Source organism: Melopsittacus undulatus, chromosome 9 (assembly GCF_012275295.1).
Source record: "Melopsittacus undulatus isolate bMelUnd1 chromosome 9, bMelUnd1.mat.Z, whole genome shotgun sequence".
NCBI lineage: Eukaryota > Metazoa > Chordata > Aves > Psittaciformes > Psittaculidae > Melopsittacus > Melopsittacus undulatus.
The window spans coordinates 24209947-24236538 of NC_047535.1; the positions used below are offsets into that span (position 1 = coordinate 24209947).

General features: G+C 40.6%; 1 protein-coding gene across 2 annotated transcripts in view; it reads left to right on the top strand.

The window, feature by feature from the left end:
- Window positions 1-4519: 4519 nt before the first annotated feature.
- The window catches only part of IQSEC1 (IQ motif and Sec7 domain ArfGEF 1), a 70706-nt gene continuing 48633 nt past the window's right edge, over window positions 4520-26592 (top strand). Inside the window, exons 1-2 of one of the 2 annotated variants that reach the window (XM_031049234.2) lie at window positions 4520-4647; window positions 23620-23902. In XM_031049234.2, the coding sequence (XP_030905094.1) occupies window positions 4583-4647; window positions 23620-23902 (348 nt within the window). In that variant the 5' untranslated portion in view covers window positions 4520-4582. The remainder of the gene's footprint in view (window positions 4648-23619; window positions 23903-26592) is intronic. The other variant, XM_031049232.2, reaches the window with a different exon arrangement.

A 26592-nucleotide genomic window follows, 5' to 3' on the forward strand; every position in this document is an offset into this window, starting at 1 on the left:
GAAGGAAACTATTCCCTAGTAGTTTCTGCCATTTTTTTTCTTGGTAACCCTTTGCTTTTGTTCAAGAAAAATGCAAGATAAATGCCTGTTTCAGCCTTTTAGATCTTGGAAATAATGGTGTATTAAATGTGATTAAGTTGGGAATTACTCTTAAACAGGGTCATAATAATTGCAGATTTAGATGGCATGTTATACAAATTGCTGTGTGCTTATAATTACAAATTGAGTTTGTTGCACTGTGGGGGTTTATAAACTTTGTTTTAGCTATTAACACATTAAATAACAGTTATTGATGTAAATTAGTGGATAAACCAAAATTTCAGTGTTGTGCTTAATCCAAGGTTTAATTAGAAATTAAACATAGTTAGCTTTAGTGAGGCAATTTGAGTAGTCCAATGTTCACTACTGAGCTATTGCTAAACATGGCCATAGTACCAAACCTGGGTCTGCCTTTGTGAGTGTGTTGGTGGTGGTTGTTGTTCACACTGCCAGCACTGCGGTGGGATGCAGTGAGTGAGCCAGCTCTCAGCTCTCCCCAGCTCAGCCAGCCTGCCTGCTTCACAGTTGCCTACCTTGGACTTCTGGGCTGAGCTAAGGAGCCTGAGGTCATAGTCTGAAACCTTTGCTCACTTCCTCCAGCACTGAAACTTCCTAGTTCCTCATTTTTTTTTAAGTCAAGGTGATCTTTGTTTTAATGGAGCAACTCCGAGTTGTCCATTAGCTGGGCTCCACAAATTGCCAGGAATAAGGATGCTAAGACGTGAAAAATTACTTTCCTAACTCCTTACCCTGTACTGCAGATTTCTATGCTATCATGGTGGCAGCTATACTGCTGATTAGATGACAAAATAGCAGTGGGAGAGCAAGAGTCTAAATATCCACTATATGTCCTGTTGGTTCTGCCAAAGCTTCCTTTGCAAAATGCAGGTATATAAAGTGACATGGAAGTCTACATTGGCTCTGTGTTGTTGTAGGAGCCTCTCTTGCCCCAGTCTTCTAAAGCCTGAAGCGTCACCTCTCTGTGTTTGGCACAGAGCATGTGCTCCACACCTGTATAGTAAGAATAGCAAAACTGTGTAGTGATGTGCCACCAAAAAATAGTCCTAAAAGGTCAAGCCTAGATGTCAATGAAAACTCCTCACTGGTTACCTGGGGGAGAATGGATTATGGTTACTGTTACCTGAGGGAGATGGGATTAAGGTTGCTGTTACCTGAGAGACTGGATTATGCAGTATGGGTTATGGTTCAATAAAGATGGCTTTGGAATGTTGAAACATAAATGAAAAATCACTCCAAAAATAATGCATCCATCTGCTTGACTCAGAAACCACAATGCCATCTGCGTAGTGCAGCAAGAATTTGGTTTTCTTTGTTTAATTTTCCCCACTGGAATACATGCAAGATATTAAGTACATAGATGATTTTGGTATTTAATCTCTATTTTAGGTTTTAAAGACTTACTAAAACAAGGTGTGATTTAACAAAAACTTTGTAGCAGAAAGGTTGAAACAAAACTGAGAATTCTGGATTCTTGACATTGAGGAGGGGAAAGCTGTAATGATTATCCATGTAGTGTTTGAACTGAGATGTGTTACTGTTGCTTGGTTCATTGCTTATCTAGCATGTTCCTATCTGTAGAAGGAAGATCCATTTGAAGCAGATTCAGAAAAGCACATTCTTGAGAAGATTCTATGACTGCTTTTGAGGTCAGAGCTCCTCAGCCACCCTTTTCAGTACATACCCTCCTGCTCAGCCCACATTGAAACTGCCAGCACTTGGTTTCTAAATGGAAGCTGGTTTCCAGAGGAGCAGTTAACTTTTGTGGACTGCTTATGTCTGCTTTGGATTTGTCGCTGTTTACTAGTAGAGATGAAGGTAGGTGCAGGAGAGCATGGAGACAGGACCAGAAAAATGTGGTATGGATGGTTGCCTGTTCCAGAATGTCTGTAGGCAAGAGACTGTCTGGGTAACCATGAGATGTTGAAAGCAGGCATGGCAGTATATATAGTCTCTGGTTATAGACTTGCAGTGGCATTACTGTCAAAACAGTCCGCATAGGTGTGTCCTTCCTTCGTGTATTTGAGTTTCACTGAAAGCTAGTTAAACCCAGGTTCATTACAATCTATGCCTAATGCTTCCTTTGGAAACTATGCAAAGCATACACTCAATCCAAATGTTTAACTGGGTTTAAGTAAAGTTGCTTTGATTCTTTTTATCATCCAGAAAGATGTGATCAGCTCTCATGGAATGTATTGTAAATAAGAGGTAAGTTGTATATACAGCACGAGGGCACATCGGTCCTTCCATTGTGCTCTTTCTTGGACCTAATTTGTTTGAGCAGCATATTTAGTTTGTGACTAAACTTTTTAGTTTCCCTACACTGCAGAGATCAGCCAGTGCTGCTTTTGTGTGCTGGAGTATTTCCATTCCCAAAAAGTACAGTGCAAATTGATCTATCCCTACACAAAATTGCACCAATTATTGTGCAAATGATTATGAATGAAGCCATTAATGCCGAGTTTACCAACCACTCCCTGTCTCCCTCCCCTCAAAGAGCAGTTTTTGTTTGCTTCCTTAGCTTCCCCTTCTCCAGTACCCTGGCATCGAAAGGAAGACAAGGAGTGTCTGTGGTTAGACAGCTTGCCCAGCTTACATAGACATGATGCTTATTTTGATGAAGGGAAACTTATATTGGAAAGCAAGATGTTTTGACGGTTCCATGAAACAGGAAACCCTAAAGTTAAAACTTGCCTTGTTCTCTCGTGTTATTACAGGATATTAATCACACAGACCTTACTGTTTTTTTAAAAACTCATTTATTTGTACCTTTAGGATTCCCTATGTATCCATAGGTTTAGTGGTGCAGTTTCAGCTGTTCTTTTGACCTGTAAAGCTAAAATCGCAGCAGGGATAGTCCACCAAAAAACCTGACACTCAGCAAGAACTCTTCAAACACGTTTGTGGGGTAGATCAGCAGAGGAGTTTAGACAGCATTTTGAACAGGAGCAGACACTTAGTAAGGTGATGTTCCCTCGGGACAATGAGCTCTGGAACTGGCCGACTCCTTAGTTCTTCTGCCCTCGGATTGCCCCTCCAGATAGGCTGCAGACTGTTCTATTTTCTAGGCTTTGAAGGAGGAAGAGTAAGGAAGCATCATGAAGCGTTTTTGTTAACGCTTTGTTAAAGTATGTGTGTAAAATGTTATTTTGTGAGAGAAAACTATATTATTTCAGTATACTCCTTTGCAAGTGCGTGTTTTCTATATGAGGCCTATATATAAATTAAAGCACCTTTTACAGTATTCTAGGAGATGAGATGGTTCCATTTATGAATTACTAGGTTACAATTAACTCTGTTTAGACTTGATTTCGTGCAATACTTTAATCATCTCATGGTGAATCTGTTTGAAAAACCTGAGGGAGGATTGCTCTTCATGTGTCAAATACGGCAATGATGAAATTCAGGGGGTGTGGTTTAGTGTTTATTCTCTAATTCCAGTGAGGAATTCCTGCTTGCCGGAACTAGCTTTACTATTGAGCTACCGTGTGCTTGGAGGAGGTGGAGGTTTCTTTCTATTCCCATTTACAATTGCTGTGAGAACACTGAGGATATGATGAAGCAAAATCCATGAGCTTTCTAGGTCAGGTTTCAGTGGAGCAATGAAGGATGATAATTAAAATCTTTTTTGAATTACTCATTTGAATGCCAGATTCTGACAGGTACTTTTTAAATAAGAACTCAGCCACTCTTTCCAAAATCATTCTCCTGTCACCAGGCTTCCACAGCACTTAATGTATTACTGTGCATTTGCTTTCTGCATGGTCCACAGCATCAATTCACATTCTGCCTTGCCATTGTGAACCTCAAACCACCTCGTATCAGGGTAACGTGTGAGAACAGGGGTTTACAGGAAGCAGATAGGACTTGTGTTACTGTGCTAAAGTCAGACCAACATCAGGGACGTTTTGATGCTGCTGTTTTGAATGTGTGTGTTGCTGATAAAATTAAAATCATAGAATGGTTTAAGGCAACGTAAAGTTCCTCCAGCTCCAACCCCCTGCCCCGGGCTTGCTCCAAGCCCCTGTGTCCAAGCTGGCCTTGTACACTGCCAGGGATGGGGCAGCCACAACTTCTCTGGGCACCCTGTGCCAGCGCCTCAGCACCCTCACAGGGAAGAGCTTCTGCCTAAGAGCTCATCTCAGCCTCCCCTGTTCTGGCAGGTTAAAGCCATTCCCCTTGTCCTGTCCCTAGGCTCCTGTCCAGAGCCCCTCTCCAAGTTTCCTGTAGCCCCTTTAGGATAAACTAAGTCCCCATCATTTACAACACCGTTGCCGGGTGTCCTTCGGGCCGGTTCCGGGGGGACACCGTACGGGAACAGGCCCAAAGGGCCCCCGGCCGTGAGGGGAGAGCGCGCGCCGCAGCCGTTGGCGCCTCCCGTTGCCCTGGAAACCGTCCCTCACAGCCCCCCCCCCCGCCTTCCCGCCACCGAGCTGCGCGCGGCCGCTGAGGGGAGCGGGAGCGGAGGCGGGGCGGCGGCGATGGTGGCGGCCGGGAGCGAGCCGGCTGCGAGTTCGGGGCAGCCATGTGGTGCCTGCACTGCAGCTCCGAGAGGACACAGTCGTTGCTGGAGCTGGAGCTGGACAGTTGGTAAGTACGCTGCCGCGGGCTGGGGTTGGGTTTGAGCCGGGGGGAAACAACGGGAGCTCCCCCCGGCCCGCCGCTGCGGCGGCTCCGTCCTGTCACACACAAAGGGCTGCGCCCCGCCGCTGCCCGGCCTCGGCCATGGAGGCTGTGGGGAGCTGTAAGGGAGGGGAGCCGGGCGGAGAGGCCGTGGGGTCACCCCCTTTGTCTGAGCGGTGGCTTCGTGGCCAGCGTGTTGTTCAGGAGCTGGTGTCCTGGGTCGGGGCGGGAGAAGAGAACTGCGCTATTGTAGAACCGTAGAATCATAGCAGAAATCGGGCTGAAAAAATCTTTAAGCTCATCAAGTCCAACCGTTGCCCAGCACTGCCAAAGGCCGCCACTGACCCATGGCACGGAAGGCCTCGGCTACACAGTGTGTGAACACTTGCAGGGACGATGACTGCAGCCCTGCCCTGGGCAGCCTGTTCCAATGCCTGAGCACCCTCTGGGCAAGGAATTGTTCCTCAGCTCCATCTAAACCTGCCCTGGTGCAGCTTGAGGCTGTTTCCTCTTGTCCTGTCAGTTGTTCCTTGGGAGAAGAGACTGACCCCACTTCACTACAAGCTCCTTTCAAGCAGTTGTAGAGAGCAATAAGGTCCCCCCTGAGCCTTCTCCAGACCAAAGGCTCCCTGTTCTCTCAGCCGTTCCTCATCACACTTGTGCTTGCCATAAGTTTGAAATTGTGGTTGTTTCCGTGTGGTGTCAGAAGTAGATCCGTTCCTCTTTGGTAGTCAAAGTTACAAAGCCAGAAGCCCGTAGAGAGTGGTGCTGCTAGGTGCAATCTGACTTGGCATGTGTGTTGCTGCCAAGGTACACGCATGTGTGTACACAACCATAAATACACTTCTTTCACCTGATCCTGACACAGTGCAAGAAATCACATGGCTGGCGTCAGACAAGCAGTGGGTTCTGCTTCAGAGCTCTGGGACTCGCTGTTCCCAGCAGCGAGACCTGGAGACCTGGCAGGTGCCTTCCAGCATGGGCAGGTGCATGGAGCCTGGTGGTACCATCACCACTCATCCCCTCGGCCAGAGAGAGAAAGGACAGTTCAGTTCAAAGGCCTTTGAAGTAGCGATACTGGATAACTGATGCAAGACAAACAGAAAATGGAACTTCCCATGCTAATACCTTAAGTCCCTATTGTTATGGTGTTGTTAACTACTAAAGTAATGTGTATCAAAATTACAAAAGCACAACACTGTTACATGAGCCACTCTAACACTAGATGTACAGACGAGTTTTTCTTGTGCACTACTGTGTGTTGGTTATGATAGACTAAAATAGTTATCCTGGCAAGCACACACAAAAAATGAATTTATCTCCAGTGCACTGTGAAAGTTTATTCCACCAAATAATTCAATTACATCCCGGCCTGATCGACCGTTAAAGAAATACTCAATTTGAATAAAGATAGGCAATATCTTAAATTGGGTGTGTGCACGTCTAGAAAAATATAAAAAGAGGAAGTGACTAGATTCAGTGTAACTACATATGAATGTGACAACGTATGAATGCAACAGTGTCTTTTCTGGGAAAGAAAGGATTTGTATTTTTCTCATAAAGAAAAATGTTTTATAGTACAATTTAGTCACACATTTAATGATCCTCAAGCCCATTTTTACCCTGAAGGAAAATAATGAAGTTGAGCTTTTAAGGTTCCTGTGTGCAGTTGGTAATGTTTGTATAATTGATATTACATTTTCATGGCTTGCTACAAAACATAATTGGTAAATGTTACTTTAGTGACTGACTTGCCTCTATTCACACAGTCACATTCTGCTGTTCAGTCATTGTTTCAGACTTTTTTCTTCCATTTGCACATTGCTATGAACTTCCTTTCAGTTAAACTTGATTATTCTGCGATGTGCTAAGAGAGGAATTGCTGAGTACTTAGTTTGGATGGTTGTATCTAACTGTGTCTGTTCCTGTGGCTGATAAGCTTCACATAAACACAGAATTCATTATATCTGCCTAGTGCTTGGGAAGAATGTAAGCCATGCGGAACAAAATGACACATTGCCCGTTTTACTTCTACTTCTGTACCAGATATAGTTTGTTGTTGTAATGCCTTGTTCCAGCTCCTGTAATTGCAGATGCTGAGTACTGTTATATACTAGTCAGCTGGGTTTTTTCCTCTTATTTAAATGGGTGTTTGATACTTAGGTTTCATGTGTGAAGTTAGCTGTTATCCAGGTACTAATCTGAAATAATTCATTATTCCAAGATACTAACTGTAGTGCAAGATCTGGAGCTAACCAGTGACAATTACAGTGTTCAGCATATGGACAGCATCTAGTTGTTTCTTTGCCCCTTTAGAAGCTCTCTGGGAATCCTGGTGCAGTTAATAAACAATTTGCAATTTAGTTTCATGAAATAATTTACAACTTCCAGGTAAGGAAAGGCCAAGGATTCAGTTTTCACCTGAAAAGTACAGATAGCAAATTGAACAGTAACTCTGAATTGTTCCTGTTACAAATCTGTATTGGGTGGTTGCTAGGAGCTGACACTGTGTTACTGCTGGGCAAGCAGGCCTCCTCTGCTTGAGAAGTTGCCTTCACCAGCAGTTGACAAGGAACTGCTTATTCCAGCAACCAGAGTGTTTCTCTTGAGACCTGGGAAGTGATTGCCTAGGATAGACAGCAGTGTGATCTTACATGTTTTTTTTCACAGTGTGACCATTTCATATTTGCAAAATGAAAATTCTTTCAAAGTGAACTTTGCATGGCTAGAGAAATAATTCCTCAAAATATGGAGTCTTCATGAGAATGCTCTTCCATCACTTGGAGGGTGGGATTGTTTCATGCCTTTATGGATCTAGAGGTTAGGTGCTAGGACTCTGAGTGGAACAGTTTACTCTGGAAACAACGGTTTACCTTTATAGTGGTCGTGTTTTCTCTGGAGTATTAAGGTGGCATTCAAGGATAGAGTTTTCTGAAGAGGAAGATCTCATAATTGTGTAGTGGATTAGCACACTTATATGATTACTCTAATTATGCTTGCAAACTGTATTTGGCCTGAACACCACCATGAAGTAGCTGTGAATTATAAAAGCTGGCCTAAACATAGCCAGTCTTCTGTTGGTGGATACAAGGTGTCATCCCAAACCAACACTCATGAAGGTGCTACCCATAGGTATATAACATTTCCTCATATATTTGAGTTGTGCTTCCTAATGTTTAACACTACTGATACTCAGGCATCTCTAGGAGAACATCAGGAAACGAGTGCTAGAAGTGAAATATTGCTTTCTTTGTAAAACATGTCCTTTTGCTTACTTTGTGACATTCCAATTGAAATTCAAGGCAATGCATTACCCTAACTTTATAGCCTCAGCTGTGTGACTCTCAATGAGCCTAATTGTGTCTAGTTTACTATCAGGGCAACTTTATTTTGGAAATATTAATGCCATAAAGATATTCTGGAAAGCATCCACTAGGCCTTCATAGCATTTCAAGAACCAACGTGCACGCTCTTTATTGTAAACCCATGTGGCTTCCAGTTTCTGCCTGATTCTGACAGTTGTAAATGGATGCTTTGAGTTACTCTATTTTTTATTTATTTATTTTTTTAAAAAACCCGTGAAGGAGCAAAATTTTATGAGGAAAACCCCCTGCTTTGTGGCTTTGGACATTGTGATGCATGGAAGTAGATTTGGTGGGTTGGTGTGCCTCTTCATTGCAAGGATTTACTGTAATTTTGAAAGAACATTAAGGGTTTGATTTTCTTGCTCTTTCAACATTTACATAGTTCTTTATCTGTCAGAATTGATGGCAATTTTATTATTAATTTCAGAGCCAAGCATATTTTAATCACAGTAGCTGTCAATCAATTACTGCTTTTTATGTTTTATTAAATAAAAGAACTGCAGGAGACCTCAGAAACTGTAATCAAGATGGAGCCCTAATTGCTCTATTTGTTACATTAAATACATGAGGATATGCCCTTAACCTGGATACTGTGTAATCCACAGAGCAACTGGAGTTGTGACAAGAGGAATCCTGGGTTTGGGGAGTGTGTTGGTGCATTGGTTTAGTTAACTATGCTTTGTTTAGATGTCATTTATGTTTAAACAGATGATGGGCCACAAGCCAAAATCATATTCCCAGGTTTGCTTCTTTATTTCTGTTGCCTGAGAAGACTGTGTAGTTACCTGTAAGAGCAGAATCAGGCCCTGGATTTGTAAGATGATTTTTAGCATCATGTATATTGTAATTTATGTCAAAACTTATGGAAATACAGATTTTAATTCATGCATCTTTTTTATGCAGAAATAGTTACTGAAGATGGGCTTTTTTAGAAAGACATATTAACCAAAAGTATTTTAGTTACATAGACCTTCTTGTGTCTGTCAGGAATTCATTTGAATTTTATTTGGAGGAAGGATGATTCCAGTTAGGGTACAGGCAGAGTTTGCTGCACTGCTGTGATTTGAGTCCAGGTTTCCAGAGAAGAACAGATGCTGCTTTAATCCACTGGAGCACAAAGCCCTAGTATTATGTTAAAGGGGACTGCAAATGTAGCTAGATAAATCTTCTTTTGCTTCCTTACCAAAGACAAAAGACTAGAAGCATTTAAATGAAATTATTATTAAGATGTCTTTAATAAAAGCAAAGTAAAAAAGCCAAGCTTTGGTATGATAAATAAAACCAACCCTTTTGTCCCTGTGAGAGTAGCAGAAAATTAGAATGATGGTTCTGATAGCCTTTAGTACAGGAAATTGACGTAGTATATCTGTTAATCAGATTCTTTCAGTAGTTCAGTGTCACCCGAGTTAAACTTGTACTTAAAAACAAAGGACTGAATTCCCTGTTGCCTCATGTCATGCAAGCACCAACAAAATGCAGCAGTTATGATTTATCTTCCTTTTACAGAAGTGGCTACGTACAGGGCAGGACAAGAGAAAAAGAATCCTAAGCTCCTTTTGGGGAGCATGTGCATTGTTTAGTCCAAAAATGTCACTTGTGTAAATTTAGCAAGATTAACAAGGATGGATATGTCATAAGTTGAAGTGTTTTTGTAAAAATAGAGAAAAAGAAAACTGATTTTTTTCTGTTTGTTGATACATGCATGATCTTTCAGGTTATCTTCATGCAGTGTAAAGGAAGCAAGGATGCCAACCTGATGGATTTTCTGTGGCAGGGTATGTTTACAGCCAGTTCTAAAACTCCACTACAGGAAAGTTCACAGTTCCACTTCAGTTTCATTTTCAGTCTCCACCTTTGTAGGAGAACAGACCTAACTGTTGTAGATCACAGAGAGTTAAATACTGCAGTGGCTATGGGCACTGTAGCTTAGGCTGCCGTATATTGGACCATATCTAGCTTGAGTTTAGTGTATCCTTTTTAGCGTAGCCTACAGCCGTAATGATTATAGCTGTGACCCATTCAGTTTTCGTGAGTCAAGTTGGGGTAGGCCATGTCAGTACTTGAACAGAACTCCAAGGATAAATCTTTGTGAAGGAATAGATGATTTAGTTGGAAGCACTCCTTCTTTTAAAGATAATACCAAAGACAGGGTCTCCCTTGTTGTTTGGGAGGTTGTGCTGAGGAAGTCATCATTCAAATGAGACGGACAGCAGTGTTCCTGATCCAGCTGCAGTTCCTAGGGGTCTAATAGTATATATGACAGAACAAGCCTGTAAAACCCTCTGACTTTGTGGTCATGTTTCAGCTTCATAAAAAGCTTTTATCCCAGGGCAACTTCCCTCTGCACTTGGGTATAAAAGTTGTCATAATTTTTCTTTCTTATGTGGTTCTGCTTTATTGTAATGTGTTGTGAAATAGCTATTGAATTTCCATTCTAGATGTGTCTAGGGTGATTCTCATGTTTTGAAGTTAACATTTCACTAGGTTCTGAATGTTAGATATTTTCAGTTGTTCTTCGATTCTGGAAAGAAAGGCAGTTCATTATTGTTTATATATTCTTCTGTTTTATTCTGTGAACTTTTTTTAGAAGATACCAGTGATAGGGAACATTTAATAGAAACTGATCTCCAGTAGGAGCTGCTTCTAATGCTTCAAGTTTTGGGAGAGTGGGACTCCTAATAGTTTCCTATTAGTGTTCATAGTTAATGCTTTGTGAAATTGAAGGAAGAGAGGATCTCCCAGCCTTAATGGGAATTGTCCCAAATGGTGGCAACCTGTTGCAAACTTGGATTCTTGTTTTGCTATTAAAGTGGGGTTAAGGTGTTTTTGAGTAGATTAGCCTAGGAGAAAAGTACTTCTGGTTTTCCTGTGCTGCCACAGTGCAGCATGTTGCACAAGATCATTTCTGACTGTCTTTGGTTGATGTTTTCAAAATCTGCCTTTGCCTAATATTTGCTTTTCAGTTCCTAAAATGGTGACTCTTGTTTTTAGTAACTGGACTTCCACTCTTGTCCTAGAAGATAATTTTCCGTTGTGGACAGATCTATGAATTAAATTGTGGTAAAGAGCCTATACATCCTAAGAGTGATCTGAGTTGTGTATTTTTGACCCGATGCTCTTTTGTGGGTGCTCAGCCTCACGAGCAACTCCCAGCTAAGTTGACTGTATCAGCAGGAGCCCATGCAGGTTGTCCAGGCTTCTGGGAGCAAGAGGTGCAGAGCTGTCCTAGGCATCTGTGCACTGCATCGAAAAGTAGCTGCTACATGCTCCTATATATGACAGTTAATGACAGAATAATGATAGTTATTCTCATTCTGTATGTGCACAGTATTCCTCAACATCTAGGTACTCATTGGCAGTAGCTAATAAAATTCTTTAGAACACAAGAGCAGATATTAACATTTACATAATAGATAAGCTTTCTAAGGAGAAAGTTCTTGGTTTGTAGCAAGCTTTGAAATAGCATTTATAGGTTTCCAAAACAGGAATTGCTACCTGTGTTATTTTTTCATTCCCATCATTGAGGTGAGTCAGAAGTTGTAGTGAAAGCCTACATTTAGTTTCCCACTAACAGAAAGAACTAAATTATATAGACTCAGCATAATGGAGAGGAAATGTAAAGGGAAGGAAGTTTGTGAATGAGAAAAAGCATGTCAGCTCTTCAACTGATTTAGAGGTTGTAAGCAATCTTCTGAGGTCTCGCTTTCCTAAGAGTGAAGATTTACACATACTAAGGATGTCTTTCTGAGGGTGTCTGCAAATATCTTCTGTATTTGAACACATTGACTTGAACCTAAGTAACACCTAAAACTACTTTTTTTTCCACCAAACTCCATACTTCAAACAAAAGATCTCTTACCACTTTGTTTCCTTTAACATTATGTTCTGTACACTTTGATGTAAACCTTTGGTGTGTTGCACAGGATAAAAGTCTCACTTTTATGAGGATGCCTGTGATTAAGGGTAGGTTAGCAGTGATTCTGTTCCAGTAAGTTACAACATAGACCTCTTGGTGCATGCAGAATGCTCAAGGCCAGTTCCCATTCTCATTAACTTTGTAGCAACACTCTGAACTTCATTGGAAGCAGGAAAAAGGTTTTTATGTTCTCATCCAGCTTGTCTCTTGCCTGGTGAGTTTCTTGTGCCTGTTTGCACTTATACATCTTAAAATCACATTGTTCTTTCACAGACAAAACTAGAAGGGTTTCTTTCTCTTTTGGGTTTTGTTTTTTTTTTTTTTTTTTAGACTTGGCACAACATAGTTGGCAGTCAAAATGCAGGGTTTGTGCAGTGTTTAAAACTGAGTGACATTGTTATATATAGCTCTAGATTCAGTTAGATCAGTGAAAGGTCTTTCTGTGATCAGACTTAACAGTCCCTCCTTTTTGATTGCTTTTTTAGGTATGTTGCTCTATAACCTTACAGGTTATCTTTTCCTCTGTCTTTTGCTATCTGTTGCCCTATAACGTTATAGGTTTATCTGTAACATCAGAAGTCAAATGATCACTGCAAGCTGAACAAACCCTTTCTTTCTGATTTTAAAAATGGGGAACTTCAGCTAACCATTTCTTAAATGCAAGTGAGAAAACAAAGCATTTTATGTTAGGTGGTCACACTGCTTTAAAGCACAACTCATTAGAAAACAAGATATTACTAATGGGTTGTTTTAAATAGGTCTTTTTGTATAATGTTTGTTTGCTACTTTAAATGAAAATAGGAACTAAATCAATGCAGTTGTGATGTGATCCATGATGTTATGTGATGTGGCGCCCAGTACAAAAAGGTGGGTTTATTTTCATTTCTGCTGTGTTGACCCTCTACATACTCTCTGGTTTCTCATGATTCTTAACTTCCCTTTGCCCAGGCACTCAGGCATACTAGAAGGGAAAGGCTGGCCTGCTAACAATTTGATCCTAGTTGTCTATGCTGCATCTTCTTAATAATTTCAAATAATGAAGGGGCAAAACCTTAAAATGAGTCAAATGATAGACTTCATGAAGCACATTTGATCTAAGACAAGAATATAATTTTGTTCTAGATATGAAATTTCAATACCTGAAACATTTTATTTACTCAAAAAACAGGATTTTGTTAAGGATCTTTAATTAATGTTTATGTGATATACAGTGTATAAGAGGAGAAAGAAGACTTTATCCCCCAAACCTGACTGGGGAAAGGAAATTAGTATCTAGTCTCTTGCATAACCTGATTGCCAGCAAGCAGATTTCTCAGCAGTGCCATTCTGTATCACCCCTTCCTCTGGTGGGCCTGACACAACAGCTGAAGCCACAATGGAGGTGAAATACAAGTGTGGCTGGTACAGGACACCAAGGATTCTTGCATTATATCAAATGCTGCTTCAGCTGTGCCTGCAAATATATTTTTTTTCCTCAGCTGCTGAAACTAAATCTTCCTTTTTAAAATTAGCATTGTATAAAGGTCATGTCATAATATAAGCAGTAGAATGTGTATTAATATCTTACTATCTCAAACACATGCCGTATGAGCATAGTTATGCTAAATAAGAGAATTCCAGTTGCTGAATGGTATATCTGAATAACTAGTAAATAGTTGGGGTCAAATTCTACCACAGCTGAATTGAGAAACTCCACAGATTTCTGACACTTACCCTATTGTGTAAGAGTTTACAGAGGAGGAACAGGACAAAGTCAGCACTGGTAGGTTTTGTGAAATGCTCGGATACCACAGTTACTCTTAAAAATATTTAGCTTTAGTCCCTATAAGAAGGCAACTATCCTTTTAAAGCATACACGACATTTTCTGTTGTTAGTATGTTTTATGCTGATGCATCAAGAGGGGTAGCCAATCATAAAAAAACCTGAAAATTCTACAAATGGGGTTGATAAATATGAGAATTCTTCCTCAAGCCACAAGCCTCAAAGTATTGCTATAGTCGTTTTCTAATACTATTTTAGATATTCTGTAAAGAGCTTGAAGTGCAGAATAGGGTCACTGCTGAATAAACATATGCTCGGTGATGATTAACACAGCTTATCAGAGTGACGTTGCCATCTTTACCTGAGAGAGGAGCTGGCATTTGTAAGCTGTACTCCAGTTGTACTGATGCTGTCAGTCTCCTTTGCTACTTTCTAGCTGCTGAATAATGAAAATAAGATGCACCATTGCCTTTAGCAGATAAGGTTCATAAGGCACTAAATAGGTACTGGATGAGAGTGAGTTGCTTGGTCTGTTTGACCCTTCTGTAGTCGTACAATACTTGTGTCTGCTAGCCACTGCTTGACTTAGCCAAAGTTGATATGCAAGGTGTTTAACCTTCCTTCTCCTCCTTGGAAGCTGAAGATAATCTCAGGTAAGCTCTTTTCAAATGTATATTCTTAGTTCTTAATCTATTGTAAAGGTTTGTTTCCTAAAATAGAGAAGTTGGGTAGATTTTTGTTTGGCTGTTTTCACTTTGCTGGTGTGCATCTCCAGTTCAGAAGAGACATTAATTCCTATGGTCTGTTTTGGCATGGAGAAAATATTTTTTTCTCTTTCTTCCTGTGCTCTCTGCTGCTAGAAATGGCATGTAAGTCTATGGGTCAGAATGCCCTTTTGTAAAAACATTTTTGTTAATGCCTTTCATGAGGTTGTTTTGTGAGAATTAAAACTTGGTAGTCTCCAAGCGAGGGGACGTTGGGTTTTCTCTGTTACTTTGAACTCATGTCTTGGCCCAGAGAGCAACTGAGAGTTTGCGGTGCATGTAGTGGCACTGGTCTGTGGAACAATGTTTGCTCTCTCAATGGCCTCAGATCGTGTTTTAACTTAAGCTGGCTGCTACTGGCACTCTTACCCCATGGAACATTACAGAATGAAGCGGTTACATTGTTAGTGTTTGCTTCTGAGACAAATGCAAATTTTGTCTGGATTTTTCTTGCAGTGATATTTGACTTCACTAAGATGAATTACCTGGGACATTACTTTGATGTGCATTCAAAGGTTTAATTTCTTTGTAACAGAAACAACTGAACTGAGAGTGCATTCTAAGTAAAACATGTTGGTCAATATTTCTTTCCTGAGTCAAAGCTTTTGTCACTGCCTGTGAATGCTGTTGTTCATCATAATGGCTTTGAACTTTTGACAGTGCATATTGGGAGGTAGACTGGTTTGTTAATGTTACTGCATTTATTGAAATCAGGGATTTGTATAAGTTCAGAATATAATTGACTTTTGTTTACTAGGAAGTACAAAAGAAATATGGCAGTAAGAACTAGAGCTGACCTCTTGCAAACTGTATTAATGGTATGCTTCTGCTCAAATGTTCTCACTCTGTTGAGGAGTATTGTGAGAGGTGAGAAGGGGGGAAAAATGTTAAAACTAAGCTAGTATGAACTACATGTGTCTGGTTTTGCATGTTAAGAAGTTACATTTGACATAATACAATGCATTCATCAGAGCTATGATCAAATACACCTCTTAGTTTATATCAGAAGATGCCACAGGTAGTGAAATGAAAGCCAAATCACAGCAGTGGGTGTACTCCTGTGCCAAATGAATGCCTGTGTGCAGATTCAGTTGTGTACAGGGACTCACAGCTTCAGTTAACAGTGTTATGTTTGTAATTGTCACTTAAAATTTCACAGCTGAAGTGGGACTTTGTTGCACTTGTAAAGACAAAGTTATATGCAAGAAATTAACTTCTGTAGAAGTTTGTTCCTATGGGGAATGCCTAGATTTGACCTAAACATTTTTGCCGTGTAAATGCTCTTTTCCAACAGGTTTCATGTTGGAGATGTCTGCCCATACCAGCTGCTCTAGCAGCTGCAGCTGCAATTATGCTTCTCTCTGTTACCCAGAGTTAGTTCCATGGGCGACTTCTGATCTGCATTCTTTGAGCTAGGTAGAGAATTTGGATCCATTTCTAGTGTCTATCTATAGTCAGGAGTTATGCTCAGAGTTTGCATTTTTTAACCTGTAAATTTTAAGAATAGATAGTTGGTGTAAAACACATGAATAGCACTTCTTCCTTCTTGGGTATTTGGGCCTGTTCATAGAGGATATTTATCTTTGAGTGAGAAGTTTTACTGGGAATCATGATTATCAAATGAGGTTTTAATTCCAAAAGCTTCGCTCTTTGGTTTTCGTTTAATTCCATCTCATAAATCACATGGCAGAGTCCCTAGGCATGTAGATGATTCAAGTGTAGATAGTATGTTAATATTTATGGACAGGAAAGTTTCTGGGACACAGGGAGAAAATAAGCTTGCTGAATTGTTCTGTCTGTAGATATGACTTAAAGACCAAGTTTACATGTGTTTTTCCTGAAGAGGGGAGTAAGTTACATGGATTTAGGGAATAATAGGTGAGTTACAGAAGGGATGAATTTGATTGAGGAATTTCATGAGGATCTACTCATGCCAATGCTTCACTGTTGCAACAAATAAAATAAATGTATATATCCTTCACTGAGTTCAGTTTGAATTCAGATTATGCAGACTACCTGGAGTGCTGACTGCAGTCTCTGGCAAGCCATACTCTCCCACAGTCACGCTTTAACAACTGCCTGCTTCCCAAAGAACAGAGCACTTGTAGTGCAAGGGCAAAAGCTGAGTGCTTTTATCAGCTCATGCTGACTAGAATTTTAAGTTGACCAGTTTTTTTCTTACTGTATTCATATTACTTGTGCATGCTTTTCACAATTTAGAAGAAAAGGAACTTCCTCTGTGTGCCTTTGAACTTGTGTTCATACTTTTAAGGATCTAAAATGCTATGGAAAAACCTTTATGATGTAGCAGCACAAACTTTATATTGTCATAGTTCTCTTTATGTCCAAACCAAATACTTTATAGGATGACTATAATACTGCTTGGTTCTCATGCGTGTACCATCCAGTTGTTAGGGCCTGGTTTTAATTTCATGTCTTCATATTACACTTTTGAAAGTCCATTTTAAATGAATGATGAAAACAACATGATTTCAGAGAGCATTCATTGGGAAAATAACTTCTCAAGTATTTACTCTGGTGTGCTGGGAGGGTCTTTTGGTTCTATTTTAAAATGTTGCAATGCAGTTTTGGTTTGGCATTTACGTTATTTAGAAGCATGTTGAATTTCTTTGTTGCTGTATGTTCCAAACTAAATCTGCAACATACTGGTTTGAACATTTGGATTATTTTTGCAAGCATATGGTCTTATTATCTTTGTATTTTAGTCCTACAAATGCACTTCACCACTAGTAAACTGTGAGGTTTATGGGGTGAGTGCGAATACTGCGTAATTCCTTGCTTCTGGTGTTATATATTTCCTCTTTACATGGATGTAGTCTTAAATACAAGGTATCAGGCCTCAGTATAAAGAGAATTTCTGCTTTTTTTGGTCATCATCTCTCTCTCTCTCAGTCATAGTATAATCTCTCTGAGATGTAGATGCTTGTGCTATGGTTCCAAACTTTCAGCTTCTCTCCTGAATACTCTTGCCAGTATTCTCAGTGGAATGAGTAAGTTAGTTAAACTCATGGAAGAGCATGGGGTTTGCTCTTTACTGAAATATAGGTCTTCAGGAGTCTTTCCAGTTTCCATTTTAAGCTCAAATGTTGAAGTTTTCTTGTTTTTTGAAATCTTGTCTATTATGCTTGGCTTTGGTTTTGCTGAGGTGATGATTGGGCAAGGTTGGAAGGAAAAGAAAGGTGTGAATATAAAAATGAAAAATACATGAAAGAATAACAGTAGATCTTCAAACATCCCAAATAATATATTGTTTTAAAATATGGTAGTGTACTGGCTACTAATTACAGCCTTTGTGATCAGAAGTAATAACTGAGGGTATAAAATGAGAGTCAGGGGAAAAAAGAGCTGCCAGGTTTCTGCTGCTAACATGCCTGGAGAGAGATTTTTTTTGGTCATGGCTAACCACACAACTGCCTTTGACAATTAGACAAAGGGAAGGAGGAGACAGAGCTTTTTCTTGTTAGGTAATTCTTGAAATAAACTCATCATCTGAGTAGTGGGAAATAATAACAGTAAAACCCACGACCTTTTCCTAGCCATCAGCATCATTTACTTGACATTTGGCCTCTTGAATCTTTTGTATGCTACTTCAGTCCAAAGATACAGCTATGCACCATGTTACTCAGCTTTGACATGAAGGCACATTAGTTAGAAAAGCAGCTTTTGGCAGTGACTGCATGCACAATGGTGTTAGTCTGTGACTCAGCGTGAGCAGTGAGCTCTGATTGTGGCTAGTAGAACACAGCGTGCATCATGGGTGAATGCAGTGTGAGCCGCACTGCGGTATCACCCTGATCTCACTGTCCTGTGACAGAGACTGTGGATGGATCCTCCTTGTATGCGCATGTGTCACTTGGGCTGATGGATTTTAACTTAAAACTGCTTGCAGAATGTGTTTAGCTCTTGCAGGAAGTCTAGAGCCATGCACAGTCAAAGGAAATAAAAATGCCTGAATGCATCTATGTTTGGTATTTAATACTGGTTTATAGTCATTAGAAAAAGTAAAACGAATCTGATTTTCACCAACAGTTTTATATAACTGTGGAGAATTGTTAAAAATACTGAACTCAATCTGTTTCCATTTTTCTCTGAGTCTTTCTTCTTCCCTATTGTTCTTTGATAAAGTGGTGTGTCTGGGGGGAGGGGGGAGTTTAACAGTGGAGATTTTTGCACTAAGAAACTTCCAGTATCAGTTTTTGATAAAATATTGGATTCAGTCAGGGCTGGCCCCAATTTGGAAAAAGTAATTTAGATGTACAAAGAATCAAAGTTTTTCGATGGTTCTGTTTTAAAGTTTTGCTCATGCAAAGTCATATTAATAGTACTAAGTATTTTTAAATATTTAATTTCCATTTCCACTCCTTAGCTGCTCAATTTTCTGCTTTGTAAAATACTGGCAAGCAACCTTTCTTTTTCTGGCTTGGCAGATAATGAATGTCTATTTTCTGCTGAAACAGGAATGTGATAAGACAGTTGGAGTTCTAAAAATGAAAGGTTAATTTCAGCTGGTTTGCATTCTCCTAATGTTACACAATTAGAATGCTCAGTGTATTGCTGGTCTCCCTATTAACGTGCCATTGTACACTGCAGGGAGATGAACCAAATTCATCTGCTAGATATTTTTAAACACTAAAATTATCAGTAGTTCACTGGACATGTATAGCAGGGGGCACATGCCTCACACTGGAGACTTTTATTAAGAAGTTATTTCTAATTTCAGCAGGGATGGGGTCAGGCATTACATTGTTCAGTTTTGCAGTGCACTTAATATACTGCATTTCTCACCCATCTGAGAAAGAGTCTGCAGGGTGGCTGCTGAAAGGGAAGGAGTGCTAGAGAGGTGTCTAGCTATTCCCCTAGTCATAGGGGGACTTTTTCTCATTTTTGTTGCAAACCTGGAGCAGAATCCTGTGTGTTGGCATTTTTAATAAGTGGACAGATGAAGCCCTGTCACCCTGGCTTGTATTCTGAGCCTGGTTTAGAATCATAGAATCATTGAGGTTGGAAAAGACCTTTAGGATCATCAAGTCCAGCTGGATTTAGCTCTGTTCACCACCACTCTTTGGGCTCGGCCAGCCAGCCAGTTTTTACCCAGTGAAGAGTACCCCTGTTCAAGCCATGAGCAGCCAGTTTCTCTGGGAGAATGCTGTGAGACAGTATCACAGACTTTACTGGAGTGTAGGCAGATACCATCCACAGCCTTTCCCTAATCCACTGAGCTGGTTACCTTGTCACAGAAGAAGATCAGGTTAGTCAAACAGGACCTGCCTTTCATAAACCCATGTCGACTGGCTCTGACCAGCTGGTTGTCCTGTGTGTGATGGAACTCAAGATGAGCTGCTTCATAAACATCTCCATCACCAAAATCGGACTGACAGGCCTGTAGTTCCCTGGATCCCCCTGCAGCCCTTCTTGTAGATGGGCATCACATTTGGTAACCTCCAGTCAACTGGAACCTCCCCATTTATCCAGGGCTGCTGAGAAATGATGGAACATGGCTGGTGAACATTTCTGGCAGCTCCCTCAGCACCCCTGATCCTATCCAGCCTCATAGACTGATGTGTGTCCAAGTGGTATAGTCACAGACTATTTCCCCTTGGACGCTGGGGACTTCATTCTGCTCCCCATCCCTGTCTGCCAGCTCAGACAGGTATCTCAAGAACAACTGGTAATACTGTTAAAGACTGAGGCAAAGAAGTATCTCAGCCTTTGTCATTATGTTTTTCCTCCGGCATCCAATAAAGGATAGAGATTCTCCTTAGCCCTCCTTTTGTTGATAATCTATTTATAGAAGCTTTTTTTATTGTCTTTTACAGCAGTAGCCAGATTAAGTTCTGGTTGGGCTTTGGCTCTTCTAATGTTCTCCCCCCTTAGCCTCAGGGAGTAGTCCTCTTGAGCTGCCTGCCCCTTCTTCCACTGGTCATAAACTCTCCCTTTTCTCCCTGAGCTCCAGGCAAAGTTCTCTGTTCATCCAGGTTAGTCTTATTCCCCTCCAGCTCATCTTTTTGGCAGATGGGGACAGCCTGCTCCTGCACCTTTAAGATTTTCTTCTTGAGGCATGTTCAACCTTCCTGGACTCCTTTGCCCTTCAGGACTGCCTCCCAAGGGATCATGTCATCCAGGCTCCTAAACAAGCCAAAACCTGCCCTGTGGAAGTCCAAAGAGGCAGTTCTGCTGACCCCCTCCTTACTTCTGTGAGAATGGAAAACTAATCACTTCATGATTGCTATGCACAGGACAGCCTGAACCATCACATCATCCACAAGTCCTGCTCTGTTCACAAACAACATGTCCAGCGGGGCACCTTCCCTCACTGGCTCTCTCACAAGCTCTGTCAGGAAGTTATCATCTTCCACACTTTCCAGGAGCCTCCTGGACTGTTTCCTCTCTGCTGTATTGTACTTCCAGCAGACATCTGGTAAGTTGAACTCCTTCATGAGAACAAGGGCTAGTGATCCTGAGACATCTTTGCTTTTGAAGCAAAGGGACCTTTTTTAGCATACAGCTTTCAAAATAAACAGGGGTAGGGTGAAGCTCAGTTCCATGCTCCTATTCCATGTGTCTCTTTGTGCACTTCCTCCACAATGGAGCAATACATCTTGTCATCCTTAAAGCTTCACATGTCGTATTTGCTGAAATATTTTTCTTTTCCAAACACATGTAAAGTAGGAAGAAGTAGCAAGCAAGCTTATTTTCTTTGTCATGCAGTGGCTTTCATGTGAAGTAACTCATATGAAGTTTCAGCTACTCTTAACTTACCAGACAGGGAAGGGCTGAATGGGAGGAAGCCTTCAGATACACAGAATTGCGTGCGTGTGTTTGCTCGGAAGGGCTGTCCTGCTGTTGAGCAGGAGGCTGCCTGTTGTAAAAGATAATTACTTCCCTGCCTCAAAGGTCAGATGTGATGGCAGGGACTAGCCCCATGAGCAAAATGAGATTAAGCAGTATACTCAGACAGGGATCATATTTATGTCTGGAAAAAGTATGAAAGACAAACTAAAGATAAGAGGAAACCTCTAACTGGAATGAGAGCCTTGGGCAGACCCCCTTCTGATTCTTTCTGATTAGGGCAGTTCCCTTCCTGTTGATGAAAAGGTTAAGTGATCCACTGAAGGTATTATGAAAATGTCAGTATGAGATGGTAATCAGTGTGGAAGGGTTATTAAATAGTCCACAACTGAAGGGCAAGGAAGGCAAAAAAATCACTAAACTCAAGAAAGGGCAAATAGTGGTAATTCCGGACTTCCTGTTACCAACAAATCTACCATACCTGTATGAAAAGTACTTACAAACCAGCTTGTAATTCGGAACCTGTGATGTACAAAATAGTGCAGCCTCACAGTTAGCAGAACAGAGAAAAGTATTGTGTGATGTGAAGCAGTTCAGTACCATTCTAATTTCTTCCATGGCTCCTTTGTTTTTGATGGGTGGTTACAGTTTCAATGTTAGTAGCAAATCCCTGGCGGATTTGTCATTTTAAAGTTGAAAGCCAGCTGGTTCACAGAGGGAAAGGGATTAGCTTCCTGTCCGTTTCCTTTCTGGAAAAAGTAGTGTGCGCACACTGGAAATATTTCCCACTTGGGTAAAGTATGGTTGAAAATACCTTTGTGGTGGAGTCATAATTTCTTGGGCACAGAAAGAGGCCTTGCTTTCAGTTTTATGTGTTTAGAGAAAACTTCGGAGAAGTCTGAGGGGCTTTTTTCTCCCTCACTTTCAAAAGTGCTCACTGCTCCAGCTGGGAGAGTTGTGCCAGTGTAAACCCTGCTCTCCTCTGGCACTGCAGTCTGTGGGGCAGTGGAGAGCATTTCTTCAGCAATGGCTCAGCCCTTTGAAGGAACTGCTGTGGTATGTATCTGCAGCACGGGTCACAGCACTTTAGGTCTGAGAGGCAGCAGGAGGGCTTTGCTTTTTATGTGCGTGTACATGTGAATAAAAGCAAAATAAGAAATATATGGTATGGTGGGAGCATGGAATTTTACTCCTTGTAAAAGGATGTACCTGCTCCTAAAGCAGAAGGTGGGGGAAGTGCTGCAGATGCTTTCGTTCACGCATGTGAGGAGTGCTTACTATGTCTGGAGTGATTAAATAAAGTAAAATATAGTTTTTCTGTCAGTGCTCTGTGCACACAGGATGATGCAAGTGTTAAATATTTATGTGAAAAGTGAAAAAGATGAAAGTTTGAAAGTGCCTGACCTATTACGATGTGGGGATGCTGTACTAAAGATAGAAACCAAATACAAGTTACTGTTAGCCACCACTGCTTCAGGATAAACCTTGGCTAGGACTCAGTTTGAAAATGTTTCCTATAGTATACAGCTCTTGTAATATAAAGGTTTTTTCCTTTCCTTTTTTCCTTAGCAATAACAGCATTCATGTAAAAATGGTATTTTGTTTGCCAGTTAGCTCCTATTGTGTTTTCCCTACCTGAAATTATTTTGCTTTTATTAGCTAGAAACTCCATCCCTTGGGATGCTTTCCTATGAAGCATGCCAAAAGTATCCCAGGGGAGCAATCTTTCACTAGCAGAGAAATAAATGAGATTTCTCCTGTAGGTACTTTTCCCCAGTTTCAGTTTTTAGTAATGTAGTAGCGCACAAGATTCATTAAATCCCAAATCTCTGTTGAGTAACCTGAAAGTAATCCTTTTATGTTGAGCTGGAATGTAACAGTGGGAAAGTATTGCTTTTATTTGTCAAAGGAAGGAAAGGCACAAATAAGGTTCTGCCATTTTGAAGTAGAACGACTTGTATATGAGCAGCCTTAGAAGAAATTTTCATTTATTTTACACAGTAGTTGCTGAGTGATTTACTCAGGATGCTATTAGTAATTACTGTATACAGTTAAGTGATGCTTGAAAGCTCCATTCTCCTGCTTGACTCATGCTCTAAAGATTACCTCTGCAACAGAATGGAGACTTGCTTAAGATTGCAATGAGAACTATGGTGTTTGACATGCAAGACACATTACCCTGTACTAACTGCGTCTGAATTCAAACAAAGCATGCTGGGTGTCTCTATAAAATGATATTAAGCAAAACTTTGCTATTTGTTGCTGATAATTTTGGTATGCAATACTCACCTGAGGATTTTCCTTTCTTTCCATTCTGTCTAGTGTTGAGGGTGAAGCCCCAAGCAGTGAAACTGGCACATCCTTGGATAGCCCCTCTACTTACCATCAAGGACCTATAACACACAGCTCAGCTCTCAGTCCAGACCATTACGATCACTCTGCTTACGGGCTGTATTCTGTCTCCCCTGGACAACAAAGATCCCGGAGGCCAAAACTTCAGCACTCAACATCCATACTGCGAAAACAAGCAGAGGAAGAAGCTATTAAAAGGTCAAGATCTCTTTCTGAAAGCTATGAACTCTCTTCAGATCTACAAGATAAGCAGGTATTTGAGCTTTGTTACCTAAGTTCTGATAATGGCAACATGTCTACAAGCTGGAAAAAGTCTTTTCTAGCATCAGTTCAGTTGTGATGCTGAAAATACCTTTTTTCCTGTGTCCAGCTTAGTTCAAAATAGTCATGTGTCAGCATTTCTGAGGTTTGTGACTTCTTTTTTATTGTGCTGTGTCATCCCTGTGTCCCTTTACACCTTCCCCCTTCCTGAAGAAAGGTGTAAAAGAACTTTAGTAAGTGTTAAAAGTAAAAGCAGTTCTGCTAGGAATTGTAATTTCATGCTTTGAGCAAGAACTTAAATGTAATAACATTAAGTATTTTTTCAAGAAAATTAGTCATTTTGAAACCTGGATGTCTTTGTGTTGCTGAAAGAAAGGAAGAACTTATTGCAGCTGATATTCTTTGCCCTATCCTGGCAGTGTTCAAGGCCATATTGGCTGGGGCTTGGAGGAGCCTGGTCTAGTGAAAGGTGCCCCTGCCTGTGGCAGGGGTTTGGAACTGGATGAACTTCCAACCCAAACCAGTCTGGGATTCTATATCTCTGGAGTTAATTCAAGGTCTTAATTGGTTTTACTCAACTGGGCGAAACTCCTATATGCTTTAGAAAGAACTAGATAAAAATTATATAGGTGTTCAAAGCCTTTCTCCCTGAAAAGACACTTCCATAAGACAGTCAGCCTCAGCCATCTCTTTTAAGCTTTATTCTGAATGTTGTTATATTTGAAAGATGCTTATTGCCATATAAGTTCATATCCGTTGTTTAAAAGTGATGCTGTAGTAGCTTCAGGTAAGCAAATACATAGGATGCACTGGATTTCCTTGATACAGTAGCCAGTACATCAATGACTGGGGCAGAGGGTTGTGTTGTTGGAGATCTTTATGGCCACAGAACATTTTGTTTACTGTGAATCCCTGTGGTATATTGCATAGTTCCTCCAGCCTGCATGATAACATGGTGAAAGTGGGAGCAGGCAGAATTCTGCAGGCAGGAAGCAGACTGCTCCTGTTTTGGACCACACGTTGACCCTCAGTGAAATTTATAGGGGCCAAGTCTCATTTGCCGTCTATTTGTTGTTCTGAAATTTCAGGTTGGAGGATAATATAATGTTATTCCAGAGAGACGTGGAGGAACAGAACTTGAGCTCTGACTGAAAGTTCAGGATTTGGGATAGCAAGTTTGAGAGTAGTTTATCCTTTATGCTCACCAAATTCTATGTTGGAGTGGGGACATATCAGGTTCCTGATTCTTGATGTAAATTATGCCATCTCTGCTATAAAATTGGACCTCCTTGTGAGACCTAAAATGTTATTTACTTTTCCGCCTTTGCCAGTTGTTCTTGCTGATGTCTCATAAGGGATTGACACAGAGTGTAATGCTTACTAAAGAGGTCTCCTGCACTACAGATACTCCACAAAGCCTAGTTCCATCTGTCCTTCTATGCTGGATTGATGGAGAAAGAGGACTGCAGATGTTATTTTGGATTTGTTCAGGGAATCCTACACAATAAAAAGTGATACATAAAGGAAGCTTGGTACTGAAAAGTTGCTTATGGCTCTTGAAAAGCTCTCATTGAAACCTCTGAAGATACTTCAGAACTATTTAGGAAAATGTCCAAGGCTTTATCTAAAGGCAGTGTGCATTCAATATGAATCTAAAAGGTGCATGAAGTCACAAGTCTAGTAAATCATTTAGGTAAATTCCAAAATACTCTCAATTAAAATTCCCACCAACCCCCCCTGCTTTATGATAATCAGTGATGTTATTTTCTGTATAAGCCTGAAAGACAACAGCCTGTTTGCCAGAAGAAAGCCCAGGTAATTTGTTTTATAGCAGATTAGGGTTTGTTCCTTTCTTCACACCAGCTATGCTAGTTTTCTTTTCTTTAGCTTTGACATTTAATTTTGAAAGGAGAACTAAATGGACCATTCATCATTTTTTTTTTGAGATTAGTCCAGAAAAATAGTCTTGTGATTTATTTAAAAACACCTAATGCACACTGTGAATAGAAACAGTAGCAGATGTGTGGCAGCAGCGGCAGGGTTGTGATAGATGTTCCTAGTAAGATTTAAATCTTTGGAATGTCTGACAAGTAACCTCCTAACCTCTTTGACAATATAACCTCTGCTTGGGGTTGATAGGCTGAGCAGTTTGTTTACAGACAAGTGATAGAAAATGATGCAGAGATGCACAGATTCTCATCTCAGAGAGCAGTGACAGCTTTCTGAGCCCAGCTCACAGAATTTTCAAGATACAGTCAACAGAACAATTCCGTAGCAATAAGCTGACCTCCTCAGTTTATGCCAATAACTGTACATAATAGTTTTTGCATCTAGAATTCAGAATTAATGAAATACACAGAGCATAAAAGGAGATAATCTCTGATATGGAAGGAGCAGCTGAACCCAGCAATAGCATTGAAAGAAATACATCAACTACTCCCCAGGGGTAGACATAATGGACTATATTTTTAGTAGCATTTAGTTCCTTCCCCAGAAGGGGGTGAAGCCCCTCTGCACATCAATATCTGAACTTAGCAATGACTTAATGAGATCTTTAAAGTAAAAAGGGGAGAGGTTGTGTATACATGTCCACATAACATAAGGAATTTAAACATGGGCTCTAATGAAAAAGGGTACGTGGATTTGCAAGCAAGGAAAAATGACTTCTGAATCATTGGAGTG